At 39.4% G+C, this 27,508-nt stretch overlaps 2 protein-coding genes across 3 annotated transcripts in view; one reads left to right on the top strand and one right to left on the bottom strand.

Annotated features, from left to right (window-relative positions):
• The window catches only part of PEX3 (peroxisomal biogenesis factor 3), a 20,868-nt gene extending 4,428 nt beyond the window's left edge, over positions 1–16,440 (top strand). The window contains exons 2-12 of the mRNA XM_035320815.1: positions 1,883–2,014; positions 3,396–3,477; positions 7,775–7,818; positions 9,196–9,320; positions 11,031–11,097; positions 11,196–11,250; positions 11,509–11,665; positions 12,551–12,621; positions 13,371–13,493; positions 14,674–14,770; positions 15,198–16,440. Coding sequence (XP_035176706.1) covers positions 1,883–2,014; positions 3,396–3,477; positions 7,775–7,818; positions 9,196–9,320; positions 11,031–11,097; positions 11,196–11,250; positions 11,509–11,665; positions 12,551–12,621; positions 13,371–13,493; positions 14,674–14,770; positions 15,198–15,281 — 1,037 coding nt within the window. The 3' untranslated portion in view covers positions 15,282–16,440. The remainder of the gene's footprint in view (positions 1–1,882; positions 2,015–3,395; positions 3,478–7,774; positions 7,819–9,195; positions 9,321–11,030; positions 11,098–11,195; positions 11,251–11,508; positions 11,666–12,550; positions 12,622–13,370; positions 13,494–14,673; positions 14,771–15,197) is intronic.
• On the bottom strand, positions 14,946–27,508 carry FUCA2 (alpha-L-fucosidase 2). 2 transcript variants are annotated; one of them, XM_035320812.1, is made up of 9 exons: positions 27,275–27,500; positions 24,811–24,998; positions 22,989–23,328; positions 22,137–22,347; positions 19,999–20,189; positions 18,666–18,774; positions 17,071–17,231; positions 15,913–15,917; positions 14,946–15,203 (listed from the first exon to the last, which is right to left on the bottom strand). In XM_035320812.1, exons 1-7 carry the CDS (start codon positions 27,463–27,465, stop codon positions 17,091–17,093), a joined length of 1,371 nt encoding a protein of 456 aa, XP_035176703.1. In that variant the 5' UTR covers positions 27,466–27,500; the 3' UTR covers positions 14,946–15,203; positions 15,913–15,917; positions 17,071–17,090. The 2 variants fall into 2 exon arrangements, with proteins under 2 accessions (XP_035176703.1, XP_035176705.1); XM_035320814.1 differs by lacking the exons at positions 14,946–15,203; positions 15,913–15,917 and having other exon boundaries at positions 16,947–17,231; positions 27,275–27,508.

Genomic DNA, 27,508 nt, shown 5'->3' with positions numbered 1-27,508 from the left:
ACCAATGTTGTCTTTTGGATGAATGGTTGTGTCTGAATGCATTGTGAAAAACAAGGTGGAAAGAAATGATTGGAAAATATTGTTTTGAAAAACTTTACTTATACTAAAAAAAAAAAGCTGATTGTTTCTGTTTCAGTAAGCAGCAAAAAATAAAATCAGTGCACTGAAGGTCGTGTCTGAGATGCACATTCTTGGCAGGAATGGATTATTCTTTGGAGAAAAATAATTGTTGTTTTTGAAATCTCATCTTGGTTAACAGTTTAGACGGGTAAACTTGTATTTAGTGTCTATGGAGCCATAATGTTGAAGTTTGTATCTAGTGGGGTGAATCTTCCGTGTGTGACAAGTGGTCAGTCTGCCAACAGGTTGAAGCAAGAGGGACTGATTTCCACTTCTTATTTTGAGGCTTCGGGGAAAGAAATGGAAGTGATTACAGTTGTTCCGAACTGATCTGGTTTGTAGTTGCCGATTAGGAAGCATACTACTGATACAAATTACCAAATTTTTGTGTGTGACCATAAATGTTAGGGCACAGAGTTGGCAAGCCTCTTGAAATACTGTTGATAGTTCTGGAGAACATATTGAAAGGTTTTAATGATCTAAAAATGTAGCTGAACTCAAAATCGGGGGTGGCGGTGTTAGTTTCTGTGGATTGGGTTGTAAAAATAGTTCCACAACTTCCAAGGTTCAGTAACTATTAAAAGCCTGCTTCGTTCAGATAATAATTTTGGGTCTTAAAAAGTGGGCTTCAGACTGTTTATGGCTCCTGAAAGTGCTTGGTGGACAAAAAGACTCAATTGGATTCTCAGATTTCCTCCGTGTAGCATTATTGACCTGAAGGGGTCAGATCTGGCACTCTGTGGAGGGATGTCAATATCTGGGGGATTGCTCCCCAACTTGTATGTACAGCAGCCTTTTCTGCTTGTTTTTTTTTTTTTCCTCCCCTTTTTCTCCTCACCCTCTGCAGTGGGCAAAAGCGCTGGTAGGAAGCATGGAAAGCATAGCAGCACCTCGAGGGGTGGCTCAGAAAGGGAAGTGGAGATGAGGAAGGATGAGAAGAGGGCTGCGGGCAGCCTGCGAACCCCCAGAGGTGTGGGAAGAGCAGCTGGGGGAGTCTTCAAAGGGATGTGTGTTGGGAGGGTTGGAAGTGAAGAGCAAATATTTTTGGTGGGTCTTTGTGGAGGCAGAGGTTCATAGTGAGGGTGAGGAAGGGTGATTAGATCCTCAAGGGTTGGAGGAGAATGAAGCTAGAGAGTAGAAAGCAGGCATGGTAAGAAATAAGTCCTGAGGAGGGAACGGAGGAGCCCGTGGAGTTGGCAGTGCACTGAGGGCTACGCTCAGGCCCTGCTAGCCAAGGTTCTTCCTATGTACACGTTACAGACCAACACTTCCTCTGTTTGGTCCTGAAACATTTTTCTTACGTGATTTTTGAGACTTGAGTATTATCTTCTGCTGCTAATTTTAAAAAGATACCTTGAAAGAAAAACCTTTCTTTTCATCCTTTTCCAGGCTTGTGCATTTGATTTTCTTTTCTGTGCCTTGTTTCTGTTACCCTACGCCTTTCTCTTCATAATAGTTTCTTCAATCCCTTCAGTCCTAGTTGCTCATATTACTGTAGTACCAAAAATACCTTGTTTGAAAGGCAACATTATCTCTTAGAAATGTTTCTTACACTGATTTAAGTCATTACCCTTTACGTTTAACTTCATTTTGTAAATGATATTTCTGACTGTTACCTTTGCTAATTACCGTTAAAATACTTGAGACCCACTTATCTCCCTCTAAAACCCTGCACCCTTATGGTTTAAAACCAGTGAGATGGCTGAAGGAGGGCTTTGCTCACATTTTTAAAGCAGCTTGTAATCTTAAAATCTCTATTTAGGAGTCTATTTACTGGGAAAATATGGACAGAAGAAAATCAGAGAAATCCAAGAACGAGAGGCAGCTGAATACATCGCCCAAGCACGAAGGCAGTATCATTTTGAAAGTAATCAGAGGACGTGCAATATGACAGGTAAGATAAGGAAATAGTTAACTGTTCTCAATAGGTGGAATCATTTGGGGACTTATATTACGTACGGTCAGGAATGAAGAAGAATAAGAATTCAAAATCTTCATTAAATACTGTTACATAAGTACAGTCATCTTACATCATCTTACTGAATCTGAAGAACAGAGGATTGAAGAGATTTTGGGGGGTCGTGTCAACCCTTAGCTTGAATATACCCATTTATAATACATACAAATATACATCCAGGCTACAGTTTTGGTCATTCAAAGACCCTTGGTATATTGCCCTAAACTGTACGTAGTATAAGGTGTGAAGCAGCACCCAGAACTTAAAGCACAATTAATTATCTTATTCATTATAGTAAATCTGTAGTAAGCTACACAGATCTGTGTGGGTAACTTTTATTTACAGATAAGAAGCATATCAGTCCAGTAATTCCCTACACTTGAACAGTTAACTACACTTGAACAGTTAAAAAGTACCTCACTATATGGGGAGCAAGAATGAAAAGTGATTTTATTCTAGCATTTGTCTTTGGATTGTTTAGAGGATGTGGGTAGAATTAAAAAGAAAAATATCCCTGTCATTCTTACAAATAGTTTTGAATGGCTTGTATTTCTATAAAACAAATTGGGCAGCATTTTCTTCTGTTGAAATTTGTAATGGCTTCTCAAGTGGCTGCAAATGGTTTCTGCGTCCCTTGTTTACCCTGACCAATTTGTATTTCATTTTTCTTTTCCATTTGGTAGTGCTGGGATTGATTTTACTGCAAGGACTAAGTTTTTCTTTGCCATTCTTTGTGCAAAGTACATTCTGTCTGGCAGCATGCATTCTTGTCAAGATTTTTCATATTTTGTTCCTAGTATTTATTTTGTTACCTGCATGCTTATTTATTGTTTTCTGTTCCCATAGTACAACAGCAGATGAGACCTTGAATCTTCTGAAAGTCAAGGACTTGATCCCACCAGCTTTCCTTTGTTTAAAATCTATCTTTTAAGTTTTCTTGTTTAAAAAAAAAATAATCAAATTTTTCTTCCCATTTGGAGAAATGCAGCAGTGTAGATTTTCACCAGTTCTTCAGCAGAGTTGAAGGCATGTGTATGCAGACCTGCAGGATGTGAGTACATGTCTGCAGACAGACTAGGAAAAGCTATGTAGCCACATAAGGGCATCATTGTGCCCAAAATAGCAAGAGGCAAGCAGGTAATTGCACTTCTGAGTACTTCCAGGATTTCCTATGTTGTTTGTCCTCCCAACTTTGCTTGTTGAGCAAATAGGACCAACCCTGTAGCAGCTATTGAGTGAGAGCGGGGTATGGATTTATGATTTTTTTATGTTGACAGTTTTTTTTTTTTTTTTGTATTTTTTTTTCTTTTAATAACAGTGCTGTCAATGCTCCCAACATTGAGGGATACCTTAATGCATCAATTAAATTCTGAGAGTCTCACATCTCTTCTTAAAAATAGGTAAGACGGTTTCATTGTGTTAAATATAACTTGTTTTGATCACAAGATATTTTTTTTCAAATGATGTATTTATAATGTAGAGAGCGTGAAGCATTTTGTTCTTGTGTCCCATTGAATCACTTAACATATTTTGAAATTACTACATAAATATTTTGTGTTATGTTAGATATAGTTTGAAAGGTATGGCTGTCATTCTGCAAACATTACTGGAAATAATTGTTACTTTAAGATGCTGCAATGGGAGCCGTGGTTTTTGTTGATTTTGTTTAGGACAGATAAAGTACTTACAGTATCTAGTCTTCTCTTAAACTGCATCTTGACTGAGTTGTTGTTGCGTTTGTAAAAATGTTTGTGTAATCTCATCAAGGTCAGACGTGAATGGTAGTGGGAAGTATCCAAAATGAGTTTACAAATGGAAGTGAGCTATAAGAAGCAATAGGGGCATGTCATAATTTAAGACAAATGTCTCCCTGTCAGAAAACACCTTTGTTCTCATTATAACTGCAAGAACAAATGGCATATTTTTTTAAATGCATAAAATGCATAATAGCATACCTTAAAAGCTGCTTGGCATTTAGCAAGGAGAAGTGTTATGTAGGAAATTAACATGGGTTTTCTGACTCACTCAAGACTGTCTTTCCAGTTTACCTCTCACTTAACTTATTTATATAGCTGTAACTTCATCTGTCCAGCATTTAATAAATTACCTATGCTAGCATTGTCTTTTTTCAGTCAAAAAAAACTCTCTTACAACAGTACAACAGAATGTGATATTTAAAATAGGAATTATAGCCTAAATTATGTTTTTGTAATAGTGGGTCTGAGAACTGGCTACTGTAATTGAGGATTACTTATCCCAAACAACAAGAAATTGGAAAAGTTAGCTTGTATGGAATATTTAATGTTTGCCAAAATAAGAATTTTACTTAATGACAAATTAACCTGAATGAACAATAGATGTTGTGGGTGATCAGATTTGTCTTCTGGACTGTACAGTAGAATAGTCTACAACTGCTTGTAATCCCTTGTTCCCTGGTAAAGACAAGTAATGGCTTAGTTTATTCTCTGTAGCATGTATTGTTTTATCCAAATATGTCTGGTATCTCTAACTTGTTTGACTAGTTAGAGCAGTTTACAGGTACAGTGACACACTTCTGAATTCCAATAGTGCATGCAGCTGAGGTCATGAGTATCCTATAAGTGTGGGCATCCATTTAGAGTCTATCTTAGAGTTTGTGTCTTAATGCTTCCTTTTTTACTTATGCTTAGAAAGTTTTAAATAGATGCTTAAACTTTTTGATCTGGAGGGGCAGATAAGAGGTTGAATGAAACGAGGCTTCAGAATTAGCTTTTAAAGTGAGTCTTTCAAGGAGCTTTCTCATGTTACATGTGAAGGTATAGATTTGTTTTCTTTCCACTTTGATTTCAGAAGACAAATCAAAGGGTTCCGGACACTCTTCCAGTGTCAGTCAATATATAAAAGGGTAGATGGGGAGATTTACCTTTCTTAATGTCTCTGAAGATACAGTCTCTTTGTTATATTGTCTAGGAGAAGATCTTATTATGTTATTCCTTACATCAACTGCTTTATCTTAAATCCTGTCAGTTATTAAATTTAAATCCTTTTTACATTGTTTTAGTAATTTGGTATGGCCAGGGTTAGGTTGGACATTGTCAATCTTCCAGAGAAATTTTTAGACAGGGAGCACCACTCAAGACCACTGATGTTCTTGCTCTGTCTGTCCTCCTCCTCTTCTCAAAGCAATGTGGTTAAATGAGATCAGGTAAAGTAGTTTCTGCTGCAGTCTTGCAGGTGTTACCTATCTCCCACTTATTCAACACTAAGCTTTATTCCAAACCTCTAGTTTATTTTTGCATTACTGCCTTCCTTCTGTAGCCGATAATGGTATTCCAAATAAAAAAATGTGAAATAAAAGTTGAGTAGCAGCTGAGTATTAGTAAGTTGCAGCAAATGAAGACTAAAATACCCATTTCCACTTAGGCTTAATGCTTACAATATTAAGCTGTTACCTGGTTGTTGCCTTATGTTGTGAGGAGCAACTTTGTAAGCATGAGCTCTAAATATGTTTTGACATAATGGGTGGAAATGTAGTTGGCTGATGTTGATGTATTGGCTTCTTTGTCTTGCTTCAGTTGGCATGGAAAATTTACCACTTATAAGTAAAAGGTGTAATTGAGTCCTGTCATGTGTTTCACCTACAGAAGTATTACTGTATCTTCTCTTTTTTTTTTTTTTTTTTTTTAACTCTTTGTTTGGCTTTTGAATGGCTTTTAAAACAGTTGATTTTGCTTGCATAATGTAAGGTGTGTGAACTGTCCTTGTACGTGCTGTGGATCCTTCTCGTATCTCTTCTAGCTATCTTTTTTTAATCTCTCTCTACTTTCTGGAGTGCTTAATAGTGCTTTAATAGATGTAATAGTTCATAAAAAATATCTGTTCATTTGCATTATTTGATAGCAATGAGCTTAAAAATTGTTTATGTAAGTGATATAATGGTCAAACTAATGCCAAAGCACGTGTTTGTTTCAGAAAGATAAAAACATTCCTTAATGGTTAACTGGGCCTGTAAGGAGATTTCTAATGAAAAGTGTGTTATTTTAATAAATTATGTTACTGTAAAATCTAAGCACAGGTTAATCTGAACTGTCTGTGCTAAATATTTAAATACTTCTCATCCCAAGAAATCACTAAATGTTTCCCTAAATTACTTTCACAAATGGTTTCCTCCACAACAGAGATACAGTACCCGTTTTTTACTAACTGCTTAACAGAAGGGAATGGTTGATTAAATTTCTTGGATGGTTAGCTTGCTCTTATCTCTGCTACTGCTGCTGTATTGTTAAAATTGTGTCTGGTTAGTAGTTTTAAATATGTCATATGTCTTAGGTGGTCCAGATGTCTTTATACACACAGAGTAGGGGACAAGAGGCTGGAGAGCAGCCCCACAGAAAGGGATCTGGGGGTTCTGGTCAACATCAAGTTGAACACGAGCCAGCAGTGTGCCCTGGCAGCCAAAAGGCAGAACCATGTCCTAGGGTGCTTTGGGCACAGCATGGCTGGCTGGTTGAGGGAAGGGACTGTCCTGCACTGCGCTGCGCTGGTGTGGCCTCACCTTGAGTGCTGTGTGCAGGTTTGGGCACCACAATATAAGAAGGTCATAAAACTATTAGAGAGCCTCCAAAGGAGGGCTACAAAGATGGTGAAGGGTCTGGAGAGCAAGATGTACAAGGAGCAGCTGAGGTCCCTTGGTTTGTCCAGCCCCGAGCAGAGCGGGCTGAGGGGAGGCCTCATGGCGGCCTGCAGCTCCCTCACGAGGGGAGCGGAGGGGCAGGCGCTGAGCTCTGCTCTCTGGGGACAGCGACAGGACCCGAGGGAACGGCATGGAGCTGGGACAGGGGAGGGTCAGGCTGGGGGTTAGGGACAGGTTCTGCACCCAGAAGTGGTTGGACACTGGGACAGGCTTCCCAGGGCAGTGGTCATGGCACCGAGCCTGACAGAGTTCAAGGAACATTTCGACAATGCTCTGAGACATAGGGTTTGCTTTTTGGGTGGTCCTGTGCAGAGCTAGGAGCTGGACCCAATGATCCTTGTGGATCCCTTCCAACTCAGGATGTTCTTTGATTCTATACAATCTGCAGCCTTGCTTTTTGACTGCAAAATATACATAATCTTAGGAATCAGTCGGGTCAGAAAGGTAAATGTTTTTCAAGAAAAGAACAAACCCTTGCATTTATGTGAGTGGTGCAAGACTCCTTTTCCACAGATGGTCATGATCTATTCGTTTTTAGATGATCAAGTCTGAACTTTAATAGAAAGCCAGGCAATGGTAAATCCTGTAAGAAAGTAGGATAGAAATTCTGATCCTGTGCTGCTTACGCACAAGTAGATTACCTGTGCATACTTACTGAACTGAGGTCTGTGTTAAACATACCCAGGATCAAGGCCCCAGAAAAGACTTACCACTTTGTACCATCAGTGGGCTTTTTCTAACTGCTTAGCGTAGGAACTCAAAATTGATAATATAACTGTATGTAATTGTCATCAATAAAGGCTACACTTACACATTGAAATGTGAATATTTTTCCTGTGACTTCGTAAAGTATAGTTTATAGACTGTTTTCTTGAACGAGGCAAATCAATGTAGGTGTAATCCGATGTGAATAATTATAATAGTTTAATGAACTTGCCTTAGAGCACTGCAGTTTTATTTAATATGTTTATTAATTTCCAAGTAAAATATACAATGGCTAATATTTGCATTTATTTTTCCCACAGGCCAGCAAACAAGTTAGAAATATGGGAGGATTTAAAGATAATAAGTAAGTGTAAATAAAAGATTACATCTACATAATATCTAATATAAATTTTAAAATCTTTTATACGCTTTAAAATGAGCACTTCACACTACAGTGAGTTGTACTTTCAGTAGATATGAAGATAATGTAGCATACTACACAGCAAACTCCTCCATGCTCTGCCAAAGCTCCTCATTAAGGATTTTTTTTCATATCCCCCAGGGAAATCAGATGCTCAAAAACCACCTTGAAGAATCTTATTGGCCCTCACATTATCCTGCTCTACAACACTTTGTGCAGACTTTCTGTACCACCACAGAAAAATCACATCTCTCAGGAATGCAGGCCAGCCAGTGATTTTTCTCTTCTTGAGCCTGTTTGAGATGACCATTACAGCAGTGGTTATGAACCCTATCGTTCATCTTTTTATGTACTAGCTGGTGGGAGCAGTGGAAGGAAGACAATAATAGTGAAGTCAGATTACTATGTAGTGAAATATTACTGAGACGCTTTTATTTTTTTTTGTTCACTACTTTTGATTCCTTAGTGCCATTTGTTATCCCCACCACCACCACTGCCTCTCTGGTTTTCTTTCCTTCCTTAAAGTTATCTTCTTTTCTCAACACACCTATAGATCCTGCTTTTGATCTGGTTCTTGTTTTCCCTGTGTCCTTGCTACTCAGCACTCATCCAAATTTATTTGTCACTTCCACACATCCTCTGCTACCTGGTAGCTGGTAGCTGATGCTCATTATCATTTTCTATATGTAAATATAATCTGCTTCTGCCTCAGGTAACAGTTTTCTTTCTCTGAAGCTGCTGTTATGCCTTCTGTGTCTTGACTGCATGATGAGGACTGACATACTCTGTGTATTTTGTGGCCTAATGACAAAGGAGGATTTGACAGCACTGTTGCTTTCTGGAGCAGCTTGTACAGTGTTTTTTGTTTGTTTGTTTTTTCCAAAATAACTTGTGTAACATGCTAAATTATATTAACATAGGACTATGGGGCACTGGAACAGGCTCCCCAGGGAAGTGGTCATGGCAGCAAACTTGATGGTGTTCAAGAAGTGTTCGGACAGTGCTCTCAGACATAGTCTGATTTTTGGGTGGTCTTTGTGGAGACAGGAGCTGGACTAGATGATCCTTGTGAGCCCTTTCCAGCTTGGGATATTCTATGATTCTTGGATTTAAATAGGACAACACCTTAGCTGTAGCTGCTGTACGTACTAGACTCATGAACATTTTGTGTATGTTATGAAAATACATGTTACGACAACCAATGAGAGAAATTGCTATGTATTTAAGAATCATTAGCACTTCTTGAGTCTTGGAGGGTACTCTTCCTCCTGACTCACACTTTTTTCATTGATGTTGAAGTATTTTTTGTCTCTGTTCAAGGTTTCACAAGAAGCATTGTGGCGGTGTACAGTACCTGTATGCTAGTAGTTCTTTTGCGAGTCCAATTAAATATTATTGGTGGTTACATCTACCTAGATAATGCTGCAGTCTGCAAGAACGGCACAGTAAGTTTGTTTTGTTTCAAAAATTGAAATTCCATGTTCTTGGAGGTGAAAGAATTATTTAGATAAAAAGGGCATAGCTTGAATGAAACTGAGAGTTTTCTAAGAGTGGAACATGTGAAAGTATTCCTGATAGTAAGGTATACTGATAAATTATTATAGTTACTAAATTTGGATGATTTGGTGTTATTGCTAGTATTTTGTAAGAAACAGTATCAAATAATACCTTTTTGTCTGTATTTGTATTGCTTGAAGAAGGCTTCTTCATATCTGAATGCCAAGCTAAAACAATTTTTGCTTTCATTAGTCTTTTGTGAAACAGTAATACTGTATGAATGATCCAGGATAAGTATGCAAGTATGTATAAATGCTTAGCTCTTCGTAGCTTGCACACTAATTCCCCCAGTTAATTTTTTCTAGAGTTAAAGAAAAATGTTCTTAGAAGTTTTGACTATTTTTAAACTCCAAAAGGTCATTTACCTAAATGTTTCTTGATGGGGCCAAGCAAAGTAGAATGGGTTTTGTTTACATGTTGTATCCATTGCTCAATAACAGTGAACCCTAGAGGAAGCAAATACCCACAGTAAGATTTGTGTATTGTTGAGCAGATCACCTGAAAATAATGGGTGCAAATCTTGATTAGTTGTCATACGCCCCTCTGTGGTATCTCTTGCTGAGAGTCAAGGAAAAACAGCATGTGAAGGCAGGTCTGAGGGTTTAGAAAAGCTTTCATTAGGGAGGCCAGAGATGATGGAGATCATGTTTCATTTTGTAAAGTCCAAAAAAGCTTTTATAGACAAGAGGATCTGGAGTAGAAATGTTTCCTTTCTGCCACTTTTCCAGAAGAAGAGTGAGTTGACGGGACCAACTCTGAGGTGCTCTGCTGGAGCAAGTTGGGATCTTCTCTCAATTCCTGAAAGCTGCTTTTCCGTCAGGGGATTTCTATGGCTTTGGTTAGGGTTGAGCTTAAATATCCTATTCCACCAGGTGTCATTCTTAGCAAGATGGAGGGTCTCATTCTATTTGCAATACAGTTTTTAAGAGACTTTCCTATGTGAATGAAAAGTGAAAGAAGATTTTTAAGATTCTTCTGTGCTACAAAAATGGAAAAGATGTCTGTATAGCATGGAAGACAGCAGTGCCATAGAACTCAAAGATCTACAGGTTGATGGCAGGAAGGGAGAATCAGAAACTACAGCCTCCAACTGGTGAGAAAGGAGACGATTTGGGACTCATGTCTCCCAGTTCAAATATGACAACCTGTAAGTGCGTATCTGGATCTTCTGAAAAGTGTCCTGCTGTTCCTTGCGGTCTGCCTGAGTATAATGACAAAGTTGGTAGGTGGATGGGCAAGTGCCGTGGCCATTACATGTCTGACCGTGATGATTCACATGTGATTGGAAGGATGGCCACAGCAAACTGAAAGACTACAGGGAAATCATGATTTATTTTTGACGTTCACTTTCTCAATTTTTCTTTGAAGAAATTTTTCGTCTCCTTATTCTGTTTTGAAACTACTGTGATTAAGAAGGGACTTCTCTTTATCAGAGAAATCAAATGTAGTTGTTTTCTAGAGCTGCATTGATAATGGGGGAATCCATCTGCTACATAGTATTAAAATATTAAGGAAAGTGTTTGCAACCTGTTTGAAATGGGTTTTGTGGTGTTGTCTACTGTTGACATGTCACAGAACTGTTTCTTTTTCCCCCACAGACACCGCTAGCTCCCCCTGAAGTTCAGCAGCAATATTTATCAAGTATTCAGCACCTTTTAGGAGATGGTATGGTGCTTATTATAAACCACTACACTTACAAAGTGCTACTTTTTTCTAGACTTGAGTGAAACCTTATAATAATTCTGACACTTTTCTTGTTCTAGGACTGACTGAGTTAATAACTATTGTTAAACAAGCTGTGCATAAAGTTTTTGGAAGGTAAGAGTCTATATTTTTCTGTGGTTAGCTTTTCGTCTTTACTTTGATAGCAGTTCCCAAAACAATGAGCTTTATTACAATCAAAACCAAGGAAGGCATTACTGACTTTATTCAGACAAAGATTTTGACAGGCTGTGAGCCTGACATTGCAAACCAACTTAGCAGATTGGGATCCTGTTATTTGTGAGCATGTTATCAGCAGATAAACAATGCATCGTTACAATGTTGGCTGCAAAATTAACACTTTTTCCTTTCCAGTATTTCCCTTAAGCATGCCCTTTCCCTTCTGGAGCTGGAACAGAAACTTAAAGATATCAGGAAAGTAGTGGAACATAAAGATTCAGATCAGAGTGCACCTCATTCTCCTTTATGTCATTATCTGATGCCAGATGAAGAAAACCCCTTGGCTACCCAGGTACTTGTTTCAGTTTTTCACCTGCCCGTGTTTATTTTGAAGAGGGAGGGGTGCATAACAGTCCTCCAGTTGCACCATGGTAATAGTATCTTTGATAAATGATCGTGCCTCTTCCTTTGTAAGTAAAGTGTCCTTATCTCCTACCTTCTTCAGACTCAAGTGAAAACAAGGGTCTTCCTCAGAATGTCAGCTTTGAAATCAGAAACACCCAGAGTTCGGCTTTTAGTCTGTAACGTATGCTGTAACATGGTACAGCCTAACACTTTCCTAACAGAAACTGTATTACCTTGTACTTGTGTACCAGCAAAGAGCGTGGCCAACTGTAGCATCTCTGAGAGAGATGCTTTGTTGGAAGGAAGTGATGGTGTGCTGGAGTCTTCAGTTGCTTTGGGCTGGAAAGTAAAGTCTTGGAGTCAAGAGAAAGGTGCATCTAATCTCAGTTGTAACATTAATTTCTGAAATTTTCTGAAGGTGTTTGTCTCCAGCCACATCAGGGATTGGTGAAAACTTGTTCTTAATTTGTATTACTGCTAGATGAAACTGAGACTTCATTGTGTGACCGCGTGCATTTATCTTTTAACTTATGCTAACATGCAGTGTTTATGGCACTTCTGGTAGTCAAAAGTAGAAAACGTCCTGCTTGATTGGTCTGGTATTTCTTGCTAGTGCTAAAAAAACAACAACAACAAAAAAAACCACAGCAATCTGTGCACATGCACAAATTATCAAGAAATCTGATTTACTATCACAAATCTTTTATTTTAAATAGATTTGACTTAACACTCATCTTGACTTAATTCCATGGTACAAAGCTATTCTACTTCTGCTCTTACAGAGTTGCCAATCTATTTCTCACTAAATAGCATGTGTCTTTGCTTTTTCTAGGCCTGTGGACTCACAGAAAGAGACACTGCTACAATTAAGCTACTTAATGAAACCAGAGATATGCTAGAAAGGTATACAGAAATATTCTCTGTGCATATTAAACTCCTCCTCACAACTATAGTTTATATAAGACAATTAGTTTCATCTAAAAAGCTGGTGAAGTTTCATTTGCAAAATGTGACCGTTCAGCCACCGTGCTGCATGAAGTATTGATTTATATTCACTAATCGCAGGCTGGGATTTTCAAAATAGGAGTGTTCTGAAATTCATTTATAAAAAGCAATCCTGCTTTAATAAGATGATGAGGACGTCTTTCCCCTTATCTCTTCCTCACATTTTCTGTACTTACGTAGCAACAGAGGAGTACTTCTCTTCTGTTATAGCAGGGTAAATTGAGAGTCATTTTATTGCATTTACTTGCTCTGGTAAAATGAACACCAGTTTTGATTTATCAGAATTAGTTTTTAACGCATGGTTTTATGAATGGTCATACGCATCCTTCTACAGGAGCTACTGCAGTGAGGCTTTTATGACAAGCATTGAATAGCAGTGAACTGAGCCAAAATATGCTTAGAATTTAACTGCTAGAGATCTGGGGCATTTTAAGGACAGGTCCCTTCTGTGTTACTGCTTGGTATGAAGCAGAGAAGTGAGGAATGCTTTAGATTTATGTCTTTTAGTAACTCGAGGGTACAGTTTAGGTTGTTGACTGCTTTGCTGTGGAGACACTTGGGGAGCTGGTCTCTTGAGATTTGCAGGTTTTTTTAAGTTTGGAAAAATAAATCTTAGGAATGAAAACAGCACTTACTTACTTTTTCAGTCCAGACTTCAGTACAGTTTTGAGCACGTGTTTAAACAGAGGATTCAGTCAACTGTTGGACAACATGGCGGAGTTTTTCAGACCTACTGAACAGGACCTGTCTCAGAACGGCTCTGTAAATAGGTAAATGTCTCCTTTTGTTGTGGTTCTTACATGGTAATTCTTTTGGCCTCATAGTGAATTCTAAAAAGGGCTAGTGATTTTCTTGCCTTGTTGAAGTTCTCATGCTGGAAAGACTTCTGTTTCCTGTTTTTCAAGAATAAATACCATGCCCTCACTTCAGTCAAGCAGAGAGCTAGGAGTATTGCGCGTTTCTTCTCACCCATGAGCTTGATAGAATTTTCCTGAGGTATCTTCCCCACCATTACTTGCAGATGTAACAGGAATCGGAAGACCTATAACTAGCAGTGTTTCCTAGTGTTGTACAAGCAGACTGCCTTTCTAGGTTGAAGGATTTACACCACTGGTGCTGACTACCGAAAGATGTACTTGCAGTACTCCCCTGTAAGGCCAGGAGAAAGAGAGCTCTATACGCCCCGCTGTCTGTTAATTATTGTAGTTCTCAAGGAAATTGGGCATTACTGTGGTTCTCCAAATATATGTAAGCATAAGTACCGACAGAGCTTTTGTTTTCTGACTGCTATGCTGAAAACAATATTCAGGATCTTCTGCCTCCTCCCAAAGGACTGTAGAAGTGTAGCTTTTATTCTGAAGTTAACCTGGTTGTAGAACAGTACAGTGTGTTAGAAACCTGAAAGCTGAGTTCAAATCCTAGAAATATGTCTAAAATATTAAAATGAAGACTTTGAATAATAACTAGCTTATATATGTTTATTTTAATTACTAATGGCTCTCGAGTCTTAAGTTTGTATTTAAATGTAGACTATTTGCAATGCTTAGAATATCCAAAAGGCTTTAGGTTGGCTCTCTCTCCTAGGCTTGGTTTCAAGTTTGAAAGACTGTGAGATTGCAAACTGACGCATCTAACAACTGTTTCCTTACGTACACACACATAGACTGCAGCTAAACCGTGTTTCCCTCACATGTGATGCAAGTGTGAAACTGTGCAATAGGTACACCAACAGGCAGGATAAAATTCGCTTTGGTAGTTTTCTGTATTTTATGAAAGACTTAATAGGGACAAAACCTTCATTTGTATACTCCAGTTTGTGGCCTATGCAAAACTAAGTTCTTCCAACTCTTACTTTTGTAGTAGTAATTATTTAGAATTGTAATAATCACCATTCGGTCGTTTTCCTGACATCAGAGCAGGTCTAAATCAGTAATTTTTGTTCTCTTCTAGTCTTTCCAGTGTCAGTCTTCCTTTAGCCAAGATAATTCCAATAATAAATGGACAGATCCATTCAGTATGCAGTGAAACACCCAGTCACTTTGTTCAGGTAAAAAACATACTTTATTTAAAATATCCCAAATAAAATTTAGAGATGTTGTCTATTTCTTTTTAGGTAACGTATCACATTTTGTTTAATTTCAATAGCTTAGAAAAAAAAAAAGTAGGAACTGGCATAACTTAAACTTTTTGTAAAGTTGTTATCTTCCAAAAAGACTTTTCTTCATGGAATCTCTTCCTTTTACTAAAATGTGCAGAAGCAGAAAAAGGTCTCAACTTGGTTGTGTTTGATGTTCTCTTCATCAACCTTTCTAATGCAAGAAATTTGAGTTAGATCTCTGTGGGAGTGCCAGGTGCTTTTCTCATGATGAGTGCAATCATGCGCTGCAGCAAAACCAGCGAAGTGGCTGTGTGCTTTTGATGAAGTGGTGGGTGTGTTTTTGATTAAGCAAATTGATTCCTTAAATTTCTTCCAGGACCTACTGATGATGGAACAAGTGAAAGATTTTGCTGCTAATGTTTACGAAGCTTTTAGTACCCCTCAGCAACTAGAGAAATGAGCTGCACACTACTAGGAATAGATCATGTATTTATAACACAGCCCGTGTGACTACTGATGAGCTTTGGGTTAATTTTATAATGGTGTAGGAGTGGTAGACCAGCAGAAAGAACATACTGAAAAAACTGGGAGTGAGCCCGTATTTGTTCAATCTAATAGAATTCTGTTTCAAACACCCATTAAAAATATTCTTGTTGAAAGAATCACTATATGTAAAGACTTTTCTATTAAAAAGTTGTTAAACTCTTGCATAATTCATTTGATTATTTTTATTGCATCTGGAAGGCATCTGGTGGCAGTATTACAACAAGTTATTTAAGAAAAAGTAGCTTGTTTGTCTGGGGTGTGTTAGGTTTTGGGAAAAACACAAATGACGGTGATCTAAGAATAGTAGTATGAAGTACAGCTTTTCTATTCTTCCGCCAGATTTTTCTTTCTCTAAAGAAAAAGTCTTCTTTCCTTGACTTTACAAATGTTATTCCAGAGGGTTTCTCATTCTTCAGAAAGCCTTTGCCAACAGATGCACATGCCTCTTGAACAGGCTGGGGGGGAGGGTGCTCTCTTTGTTACTTAAAATAACGTGGATTTTTAGAAGTCCTTGCTTATGCTGTTCAAACAGCTACACTGTACACATTAACTTGTAAATATTTTAGCTTAATTTGTATTAATTTTGAGCCCAATTGTCTGTATTGTAATAAAATATTTTAATGTAAAATTTGTACGTGTGATAACGTTACTAGCAGAAAAGGCAATACCTTATGGGCCCATTACTTAAAGTCTGTAATAGTAATGTTAATAAACGCAGAACTCAGGAAAAAGAAAAAAAGTCTACATTAAAACTATTCATGCTTTTTGTTGTCCTGTATCTCCCCCTTTTTGCAAACCTCATGCTGCAGGTCTACAATTACTAATCCTGACACATGATGAGTTTGGGAATTTTTCAAATTGGACACAATCCACCCTCTGCTTAAGATGCTGTCTTTCTGCCAAAGCTGAGGATTCCTAGCAACTCCTCATTATTTCTCAAAAAAAAAAAAAAAAAAAGTTGAAATATATGGGGGGGGTTGATTGTTTAGTGGGCCACAGAAGGCACCCTGGTAACTGTAAAAACAATGGATGTAAACAGGAGTCAGCCTTAACCTACGAAATTATACAAAACAGAAACCCCCCCCCCCTTTACTCAATAGACAATTACTCAAAGGTAGGAGTGTGTAAGATTAGTGATTCTCAAGATAATTAAAATGTACATATGCCTTGCCTCCATGCATTGGCGATGAATTCCTCACCTTTAAAAGATTGTTCTTGCAGATGCATTATTCAGCTCACCTGAAACTACCAGCCACCAGTGGTAGCACAAAACAGGGTCATTCTTTTCTCTAAAACTGACAGGTTTTCACAATGCAGGTTTGTGGGAGTTAGATTTCTTGCTTTAAAGATGTGCAACTAACTTACCTGTGCACTTGCCTGATCTGTTGAATATAAGCTTGATCTAGCTTTCGTTCTTTCTCATGGCTTAAAAAACAAAACAAAAAAAAAATCTTCTGCCCCTATTCTTCCCTCCTTTTCAACTTGACCACTCTTTTTTTTTGGCCAGTTTCTTGGCAAGGTAGATGCTCAGTTATTCACACAAGTTCAAAGAAACAAGTTGTACGCAGATGTAAAGATCTAGTGCTGGATTTCATTTGAGGTTTGTTTCATTCCACCCTTTAGAACTTTTTTATTTTAATAAAGATAGTCAAGCAAATAAGAATTAAAAAACAGTGCAGCGAAGAAGATGGGCAGGAAAAAACCTTGGGCTCCAAGGTACAGCTCACTTTATGTCAGTCAGTTGCAAGGTCCAGCCCCACTGACATGGCAGTTGCTTAAGCGTTAACTGAGGTAGCGCTATCATCATTCCCTTTTCTCCTAATGCAATCCATTTCAGTGGCTCCTTGTAGCCAACAAGCTTCACCTGAAATAGAAACCAACAGGACAGTGAGAACAATGGATTTTCAGAGTGCATGTAATTGCGTTTTCATCAGGGGAAGTGTTCTTCCATCACTGCTTTTTGATTATCCATAAATGCTATTAACAACCAAATTACTGTAAGACAATGAATAAAAGTAAAGGAAAAAGATCTGTGAAGTCGGTATGTAAGTAATACAGCTAGTGATATTTTGTCTAAATCAGTACTTAGGTCTGTAAAAGGTGCATAAACCTCCGTCAGAAGTATTTGGTATGGAATTTGGGTCTCAGCAGGTAGGTAGGCTGTGAAATGTCTGTTTCCTGCGGTGGAGTTTGTAGTTGTGAATAAGCATCGACATTTCTTACAGAGTGCAGCCAGACATTTCAAAGCTGACTGAAGAACCTGCCCCACTAAAAACAATGTTTTGCAGGGAGACCTGTATGCTAGCTAGTGTGAAATGTTAAAAATAGTGGAGCAGCTTAAGGAAATGGTTGAAAACGTCTCTGTCCCTGAGGAACATGACTTTGTTGTGCACAGATAGTCCAGGTGCCTCTCCAAAATTCAAGATACTTCTACATTTGTATTCTACACCATGTTTGGAGTGTTTTTGAAGTGACTCTCTTCACCTTCTCACAGAGCCACCTCACTGAAAATTAGGTACTTTTTCAGATGAAACTACACGAGAAGCCACAGTCCAGAAAAACACAATGCACTTCAACAGCTAGCGGGCATCCAGTGCATGAGATCAGAACTGACCTAAGCCAAAGCAAACCCTTTAAGTGCAGCAGTGTGGATATTAAGTCCTGAGCACCATCTGTTCTGCTCTATAATTTTGCTTCTAATGGGTCAGGCTACTTGGAGGTGCAGTATCAGCATCCTCAGCTTCTGCCCCCTGCTTGCTCTGACACGCACATCTAGGGTCACATCCAGTTACTGTTTTATACTCCCGGGCAACCAAAGCCTCTGTGCGCATTCCTTTTGTGCAAGGCTTTCACGTGAAACTACTGGACCATTACAGCAATTACAGTATCATGAGGGTGGGTATTTATAAAGAAAGGTCATCCTGGGGTAGATTCTACAGTGGAAACGAGAGAGGTGGCCCCATTGCTTTCCTGCTACTTGGCCTCTTTTTATGATCCTTAGTTTGAAAGCTAAAATATATCCCAGCAACAACTCGGTCTAACTTTAAGAAGAAATATCCCACTGGGAGGACTATGACAAGGAACGTCCCAGAACAAAAAATAACATGTTGCTGGGTCTCTTCCAAAGTACTCTGTCCTAAGAATTATGCATTCCCAAAGATGCCAGAAACTAAAATAAATGCTGATGGAACATGACAAATCCTGGAGTTGTTTTCCACATCCCTTCAGAGCACGTTCATTTCTCGTAATGTGTTAAAAACCTCACAGTTCTAAACACAGGGTGGGAAGAGGTTTTTACCTGTGTTTCTCCAAGCTTAGCCTGTGGCTCACCGAGTTCCAGAGTCCCAGAGATTGGCCAGTTAAGGAAGATGGCATTAACTTTGCCTTCCGTGGGTCTGAATGTGTACCTGGTTGGAAATGGGGAACAGAAACACATTTCAGTCTTTCCTTGTAAATTTTCTGAAGCGATCTATACCATCCTTTCAAGACTGGAAAAAAACTGATTTGGAAAGTCAGCATTAATTACATTTTCACATGCATAACCTTCACTTCATGCAGTCTATACCCTTTAATAAAGTACTATTCCTTGAAAACACATTCCCACAAACTAGAGGTAAGAGAGAGTATTAAAGAAATTTATTTAGAAGTAAACACCTCTAGTAACTTTAGCAAGCTTATAGTAATTCATTGCTGCCTTGTCATATAAGGAGGAGGATTTGGGGGGTTAAGGTGAATCATTAACAGATAATTGTGGGTTATATTCAGAAAAATGTTGTAATTCACATCTATAGACAAATATACAGATTTTACACTGAAGAATTTCCTAGGAGCATGTGCAACAACAAAGCTTCCACTTGGCATTGTTAATTTTTTAAAAACTGAACTTCATCAAACATTATCCACATGGCATCCTTGTACATCTTGCAGCATACACTTGAAATATTTTTCCCACCTTCCTTCATTTTAGTTACATTTTTTTTATTTTTCTCAAAAGTGGTTCTACTAAACAGTCAACAATTTCAAGGCTATGGCCAGACAGCAAAAGCGTACTTGGAGCAGGACTCAAGAAAGCCAAGTGAGGCAGAGAAGAGGGTCAGAATAAAAGCCTCATGGATCACTATGGAGCTATAGCAGCTAGGAAGCACAAAGCCAGAGCAGAGCTCAGAGGATGGCTGAGCTTTTTACTAACCAAACAATTGCTATTATTTTCCTACGTGTTTTTACCTTAAATACATTTTTCTAGTTTTCTAGATTTCTAGTTCCTTTCTCACCTCTCTTTATCTAAAGTATCCCTATTATATAAACAACACCTCATGGTAGTTTTGTCTGGATTATTTTTAATTTTATTTTTTTTTTCTGCTGCCAGCTCCACTAGTAAGCACAAGATCATTAAGGAAATTCTTGCAACCCCCCCTTCAGCCCTGGCATCATCCCAATACTACATTCTCTGACACCCACTGTCCACATACATTTTTATACACACTTCCATGCAGTTTTTTAAATAGACAAAAGGGTTCATTTCTTCAGAGCATACAAAGCAAGCTGGTGATTTCTCTAGTATCGCACCATTAAGAATTTAGTAATTTCCACACACACCCCACTGCTGTACACAACCTGTATATTGGCCTTACCACACGTCTGGTGTGACCGTGTCGTTCTGCGCTCTCCACGGCTTTGTTCCATAGATGGCTTCTCCATTGACTTTCAGCCAGGCTCCCATTTGCCTCAGGCGCTCCTCAAATATAACAGCGATGCGACCGTCGTGAGTGGGCCCGATATTCATCAGGAGATTTCCTCCACAAGACACTGTTTCTGCAAGTTGCTGAAATGTTTTTAAACACATACACCGAACATATGGTCACGGCAAATGAAATTGTATATCTGAAGTTCTTACTAAAGCCTGGTGTGGTGCTTCAGAAGGATGGATCGGACGAGGTACGTTACTGCTGCGTGCTCAGACTTTGGACGTCATCCCAACAGTCAATACAAAACTGAAGCTCCCGTAAAACAAAGCTCTACTGTCAATTTGCATGGCAGGAAGTACCCCAATTACATTTTCACACCAGTACATCTGACTGAATCTACATTAGAATCAGATCCTACAACTTTTTAACATTTTGACTTCTCAATTTCATGAGAGATTTCCCCATAGAACAGGCATAGGATTATTTCTCTGCATGAGAGGAAAACAGGGCTAGTAAATGCCACTTCATTTTTTACCGAAGCAGGGAAAAGCATTTTCATATTCTTTCTCTGTTTGATGCTCTCCCTGTTCTATGGAGACATCTGTAAAACGCTACTAAGTGTTACATATTTAGTACAGTTTTCATAAAATATTCAGAAGAAAATGAAGCAGTCTCAATAATTTATGTAGAAAATAATAAGTTTTGCCTCTGAGTACTATTAGGATCTTCCTAGTACTCTACCTTTTGCAAATGGAGCCAGTGACAGAACTGGTGTTCATTTTTATGCACAGTAGTCATAGACATTAGTGCCTGTAAAATTCACATTGTACGTAACTGTTTCTAGAACATGCAATGCACACACTGGGATTCAAATGAAATGTTCCTACTATTAAAAGAATGAGATGGAAGAGGATGAAAACGGGGATGGAAGACAATGTGTTTTCATGTCTGTGCACATGGTAGTAATAAAAAAAAAATATAGAATAAAAAGTAATAAAAATAGTAATAAAGTAATAGTAATAATAATAAAAAAAATCTAATCTAGATTTTCAAAGGGTTCATTCATCCTGGAGTACAGCTTTTCCCAGACCTATTAATCCACGAAGTAACTTAAACAAAAAGAGGTAGGCAATTTTACTATTTTTTTTTAATCTCAGCCTCTAAAGATCACATGTTCTAGCACTGAGTCTACATTACTGCCATATTATGAACCTGACGATTTGCAAATAGATTGACGATCCTTCTAGGGAGTCCATAAATGTTTATGTTTCCATCCACACTGCCCTCCAGAGATCAGCCTGGGATACACAAGTCTGAGGAACAGATACCTGGAGACAAGCTATTGAATGAATTTAAGACCTTCTCCTCTGAAGAAAGGTTACTTCAATTTGAAATTATCTTTTGCAAGGACAATACAAAGAACAAAATTGGATTAAGCAACAACAACAATCTTCCTCTCCACTAGCTGAGTTTTGCAATTAAATGCATTTTATCTGAAAGATAAGTCTTCCTTTCATCCAGTTTTTCCAAGCTTCAAGTCTTCTTTTTTAATACCTTAGAATAGCAAATGGAATCAATTTTCCATTAACACAGGCTATCTATATGTCTGTTTTTTTTGTTTGTTTGTTTGTTTGTTTTTTTAAATACAAAGTGGAATGCAATGCAAGGAAAGTTTCTAGCTACTAGGTGAAAGACTGTTAAGAGTTATAAAACGTTTCTAGCTAGAAGGGGGAAAAAACATAGCCTTCAGACTTGCTTCTTGTCAACTCAGAAGTGCAGTCACTAGAAAAAAATCCTAGAACAAAGATTATCCAGATCAGTCTTTGACCAGTTCCTCACAGAGGAAATAGCTTCTAAGAAACTGACTGAATTTTTACTACATAATATTCTTCATAGTATTTTCTATAAAATTAGTAAGAATTACACAGATATTCCATGCTGTCATTGTTAGGCTGCAAATAAACAAAATTACTTCATTGTTTCATTATTTAATTAATATCTTTCATTAAAATAGATGTATAATTGAAATGTACAGTCTAACATAATAAGCAGGAGTTGTGGGCAACTCCTTTATGCCACTGTACCTTCACCAGTTCCTCAATTGTGAAGTAATCATCGAGTTCCGCGTTCCTCCTGTACCCCCATGACCACCTGTCAATGGTCATGCAGTTCTCCCACTTGTGAGGCAGAAGGTGTCCGGGGTTGTATCGGTCACTGCACGTGTAGAAGCCGCCGTGCTTACAGATGCTGCCGACTCCCCAGCGGTCATTGGTCACAACGGTGTCCCGAACTGGACTGTAAACAAAGAATACTTAAGTTTATGATTTTTATTCTAGAAATTACAGTCACAGCTAGCATAATCTCTCTCCACCACCATGTCCCTCCCAGAAATTACCATTCTGATGACTTCTGCACTATTAATTCATTACTATTAGATTAAGTGCAATTTCAGGAATAAAATTCTCATCCTTTGCTAGTAAAATGTCCAGATTGGCATTGCTGGGGAAATATGCTGCAGACTTTGATAGGAGGCCCACCACTAAGCAGTCTGCACTTCATATCCACTGCCAGATGTTTGGGGTGTGTTGACAACAATGCACCCCTATTCTCAAATTATCCCCCCTATCCTGTTTGCCTATGCAGTTGACAATACTTAGGAAAGAAAATGATGAGGTAGAATAACCATTACCATCTTAACTGATGAATCTGCAAACATGGTTAAAAAAAAACAGAAGTATAAAAGTCTTTTTCTAAAGCAAGCTTCAATAGTTTTAGGGAAGACCTGGATTCTTGGCACTCTGAGTTTCAAGAAAATTAAGATTTAGTGAAGTCCCCATAAGTAGAGGTAACAGGTAACACAAAATATACAGAAAGTGAGACAAACTAGACACAGAGCAGCGTTTCAGATTAGGAGCTAAAATAGCATCACGATACACCTGTCATTATACAGCCAAGCTAGAAAGCCAGTGCTGTTCCAGTAAGTATCTGGTGCATTTCCATCCCCATCAGACCAAACTATTTCTGGTTGGTACTTGGTCACAATTTCATAGAGTTCTGGTAATGATTTACTGGTTGGAAACTTTCTTGTCTTGAAGACATTGGAGGCATCTTCACAGAAGAGAGGATTAAACCATTCAAACAAGGAGTGATACAACCCAAAACGCAAGTTGGTCCTGTTTCTAACAGATGTTGCAAGTTCAGCCACAAGATCTCGTTTTGGTCCCACATCAACAGCATTCCAGTTCCAAGAATATTTGGAACCCCACAAAGTAAAGCCTGCAATGAGAAAATTAAAAGATAAGAAAGCGAAGCAGAAGAAGGGACATAATGGTTCTTCCTTCCAGGAAGTGATTTAGAAGTATGTTGAAAAAATAAATAAATAAATAATAAAAATAACACATGTACTAATATGTTTATCATGGTATAAAATATGCCTTTAATCTGTTTATGCATCGTATATTTTATACATAGATGTTCATTTTCTAGTACCGTAGTGCTTAGAACTCCTTCCTTTCGTTGTTCACTCCGTTCAAACGTCCCAATGAAATTAACCAAAAATACAGCAGCTTCTGAGGCAACTAGAGTTTCACGGAATGCAGTAAATATGAACTCTGAATACACATTCAACAACTGGAAGATGAGACACTCTCTGTTGCAAAATACACAAGCTTTCACTTGCATTCAGGCTACTCTCCTCCCTTCTGTTTACATCTTATGCAAATGTACACTAGTCATTTGTCTCGACGTTTAGAACAACTCAGTACATGTATATAGGCAGAGCGCAAAAGCTCTTGAAACAGCTTTTAAAATCTCAGCATTAGGTATCAGGAGAGATTTAACTTTTCACGCACTTGGCAATCCAGCCTGAGCACTTCAGGCACTACTGCGCTGCAGACTTAAGCCACTGCCAGAGGAGCTCCGCTCTCACCTTCACACTCATTGCCTAATAAATCTTGCAGTATTTTTGCGAACTGGAAACGTGTAATCATATCAACCAGACAAACAAGCTAAAAATTCATGCCCAAGGCTACAGGAGAGACTAAATGAATCTTGATTCTTTTGAAGTCAGTGGGAATTATGCTACTGGCATCATCAGGATCAGGATTCTGTTTGTCAGAGATGGGATTAAAATTCACACGTTACTAGCTGCAACTCTTGAGCCCACATCTCCCCAAACACATTCACTAAATGCACTGTCATATTGCTGCTTAGTATTTTACACTTTTCTTTGATATTATGTTGCCTTCTAACCACTTCCTTTTTCTTTACTTTTCTCTGCGGAGCATCTTGACTCTTGGAACATACTGCTAAATTCCCTGGGGAAACCCACAAAGCTAGTTAACTGCCTGCACACAGCAGCTCTGTACATGAAACAGTGCAGGATGTACTTTTGTGATTGCTTGAGCAATAAATTACACAACAATCAGAAATTAACTTGTCTAGTTAACTCAGAAATTAACTCGTCTAGAAGCTCACCCCGCTTGCCCCCACCACTTCGGGCATTCTTACCTATAAGAAGAGAAACACGGCACAATCTACTCTTCCTTCTATGCAAACTTCATGACCATAGCTTTGTTTATGCATTTTCCTGACTCTTAACACATTTCCTAGGTATTTTTAAACTCTCTGGCTGGGTTGGGGCAGGTAACTCTGCAGCTTTCTCTTTCTCTCTCTCTTAGCAGTCTGGGAACTCATGGGGATTTTTCTTCAGTAAACAGAAATGCACAAATTGCTAACATTCACAAGCTTTCCACTTACCTTCATGATGTTTTGAAGTTAAGACCACGTATTTTGCACCTGAAGCCTTCAGAATATCTGCCCACTGGTTGGGATCAAAGAATTCTGCTGTAAACAGTGGCCCAAAATCTTCATAACTGAACCCAGGTGGGTAATTTGCCTCCATAAACTTCACATAGGGCTCTCTCTTTTCCTTCTGCCAGTACCACCTACAAAATACAGATAAAAAACACATATGCTGGTGATTTTTTAGACAAAGAAGAGAGAACTGAAATGATCAGCTCTTACTTGTGTTCATGCTGAGCGGCATGCACACTGGAAGCACATGACACTGGCAACCAGATAAAATTGCTTCAGAACACAGCAGTATTACTAATAAGAGACTTCCTTTTCTCTGTCCTCTTTTCTCCATGCTCTGCTTCCTTTATTCATTTCACCTTGGAAGGGTCCCAGGATTTCATCTGTCAAGTCCCGATGCAGTAACGTCACTACTCCAACTGTTCTCGTCCTCAACAAGGTTTGGAGCTGCTCTGTGGCCTAAGGGTTGGTCTCTCACCCTCACCATGGGCAGAGCTCATAAACTGCCAACAGAGCACCATTTCTTTTCGGACTGCTCTCTCCCCTACCTAGCAATGAAAAAGCAATTCCAGAGACAGCGTGCAACAGTCCTTACAGAATGAACAGCCTTATTGCTGGAGGCCTAACAAGATATGTTGTGACTGCTAATATTTAGGGGAACAAGGTTTGAAAGCATTCACCTTCCTATGAATTGAGCCAAGCAAAGCTCCTGTTGGCAAATTAAGGCATAAATGAATACAGTTTGAAAGTGAGAGAAATAAAAGAAAAAAAGAAAGAACAAAAAAGACAAAATAAAAAGAAAAAAAAAGGAGAAAAAAAAAAAGAAGAACAGAATCTGAATGTTTGAAATGTGCTTCTCTCTCCCGTCCTGAGCTGGTCTCTGACCTCAGCTTTGCATGACCACAGCAGCTGCACGAACTTGTTGCAACCTTCCCAAACAGACTTCAGCATAAGCAAGCAATCTCTTAGCAGCCAATGAGAGGGAAAAAAAAAAAAAAAAAAAAAAAGGCTGTGACAGTCTTCCCCCATGCAAGAATCTGAAGGAAAAAAAACAAAAACAACAACAAAAAAAAAACAACTCTGATTTTAAAGTATCTAATTGCATAAAGAGAGGTAACATCCTTCCTTCTTTTCCTTTGTCAAAGCTGGCTAACAACACGAACGCTTCTGCTCTGACAGGATTAAGTTTTAGAACTGTACTGACCAAGGCTGGGCAGCTCTGAAGGGAAGAAGGCAGAGTGGGTGACCATGGGCGTTTCTGACCTTCCCTTTGAAGCTGTCAGCAAAGGACCTCAACCAACTGATAGTGCATGCTGCCAGAAAGCCCTGAAGCAGCTCCACACCTATACGTACCCACGGATGGGAGGCAACATGGACATAAACAACTTTATCAACTAAGAAGAACCAGGGGTTGTTTTTAGAAAAACAAAAAATTAATATTTGCGCCTGAATGTGTGTACAAATACTACTCTGAGAGTATGGCACTCAGAGTAAGGCTTGATCCAAAACCTAGCTTTTTTTCACCCCCCAGAGTCATTACTTTGTAAACACACATTAAAAAACTCTTAGTACCCTTAAACATAACCCTGTAAAGAATAAGCCAAATAGTGCCTTCAAAAAAGTGGTTTGCTTACACGGAAGTTGATTTGTTTTACGAATGTTGCCCTTAAACTTTATTGTAGCTCTGCTGGAGAGCTGTTAACCTTCATACCGCACGTATGCAGGGCACCTCACGCCGAGTCCTACAGGAAGTATTTGGTGGAGCACGGAACGAAGGTGCCAAAACAAACGGCTACAGCCAAAGGGCCTGAGCCAGTGAACACTCAACAAACCCAGGGGTTTATCCCACCTTTGAACTACAATTATTTGAAGGATCTGGGCTTTCGGTTAAGTGGATAATACCAAATAAAACCAGCACCAGCACAGAAGGTGCACAAGAAAATAGCAGGCAGCCTGTCAAGCAAGGGAAGCAATGCAGGCTTCACAAGGACTGCTCGAAGCCCTCTCAGAGGCTGTGGGGATCCTGCAACACCTGTCCCACACAGATCCTGGGGCAACCTGCTTCTTCTGACCTTTCAGTGTGTCACCTGAGCGGTCTCCCTCTGATGCTTTATCTCCTTCGCGAACATTGCAGAAAAAGCATCTTCCAGCTCTGGTCCCCCTGCTCACCGGGCTGACGTTAGCCCACCCGCTCAGCAGTGCCAGGGCTGCACACACGTCTGGCCGCAAGTACCGGCCGCAAGCCCCTTCCTAACCGGGGCCATGAAGCCCCAGGCCTCTCTGCTCGGCCCCACTTGGGGTACAACCCCCTTGGGCTGTCCCCGAAGCGCTGCTCCCCGGGCAAGCCCCGGTACCGCCGGCGCGGGGGCCGCCATTTCGGGGGCGGGGGGCGAGGCGGGGAGCTCACCAGAACCACTCGCTGCCGAAGCTGGGCACCGAGAACACGCCCCAGTGGATGAAGACGCCAAATTTCGCCTCGTCAAACCAGGCGGGCAGCGGCCGGGCGTCCAGCGACCCCCAGGTGGGCTGGTAGCGGGTCCGCCCGCCCAGGAGCCCGGGCAGCCCCAGCAGCAGCAGCAGCCCCAGCGGGGCGGACATGGCGGCGGCAGGCGGCCGGGCGGGGGCCGGGCGCAAGGCGGGG

The sequence above is a fragment of the Oxyura jamaicensis genome, chromosome 3 (assembly GCF_011077185.1).
Source record: "Oxyura jamaicensis isolate SHBP4307 breed ruddy duck chromosome 3, BPBGC_Ojam_1.0, whole genome shotgun sequence".
Taxonomy (NCBI): Eukaryota; Metazoa; Chordata; class Aves; order Anseriformes; family Anatidae; genus Oxyura; species Oxyura jamaicensis.
Note: the sequence above shows the minus strand (reverse complement) of the source record. Positions and strands in the feature narration are given on the sequence as shown.

Coding starts and splice junctions, on each gene's coding strand:
- FUCA2 (XM_035320814.1), bottom strand. CDS start 27,465: ATGTCCGCCCCGCTGGGGCTGCTGCTGCTGCTGGGGCTGCCCGGGCTC. Junction 23,329..24,810: donor AACTTCAAAACATCATGAAG/GTAAGTGGAAAG, acceptor TTCTCATTGCAG/GCTTTACTTTGTGGGGTTCC. Junction 18,775..19,998: donor ACGGTCACACCAGACGTGTG/GTAAGGCCAATA, acceptor ATTTCCAACCAG/GTACACATTCAGACCCACGG.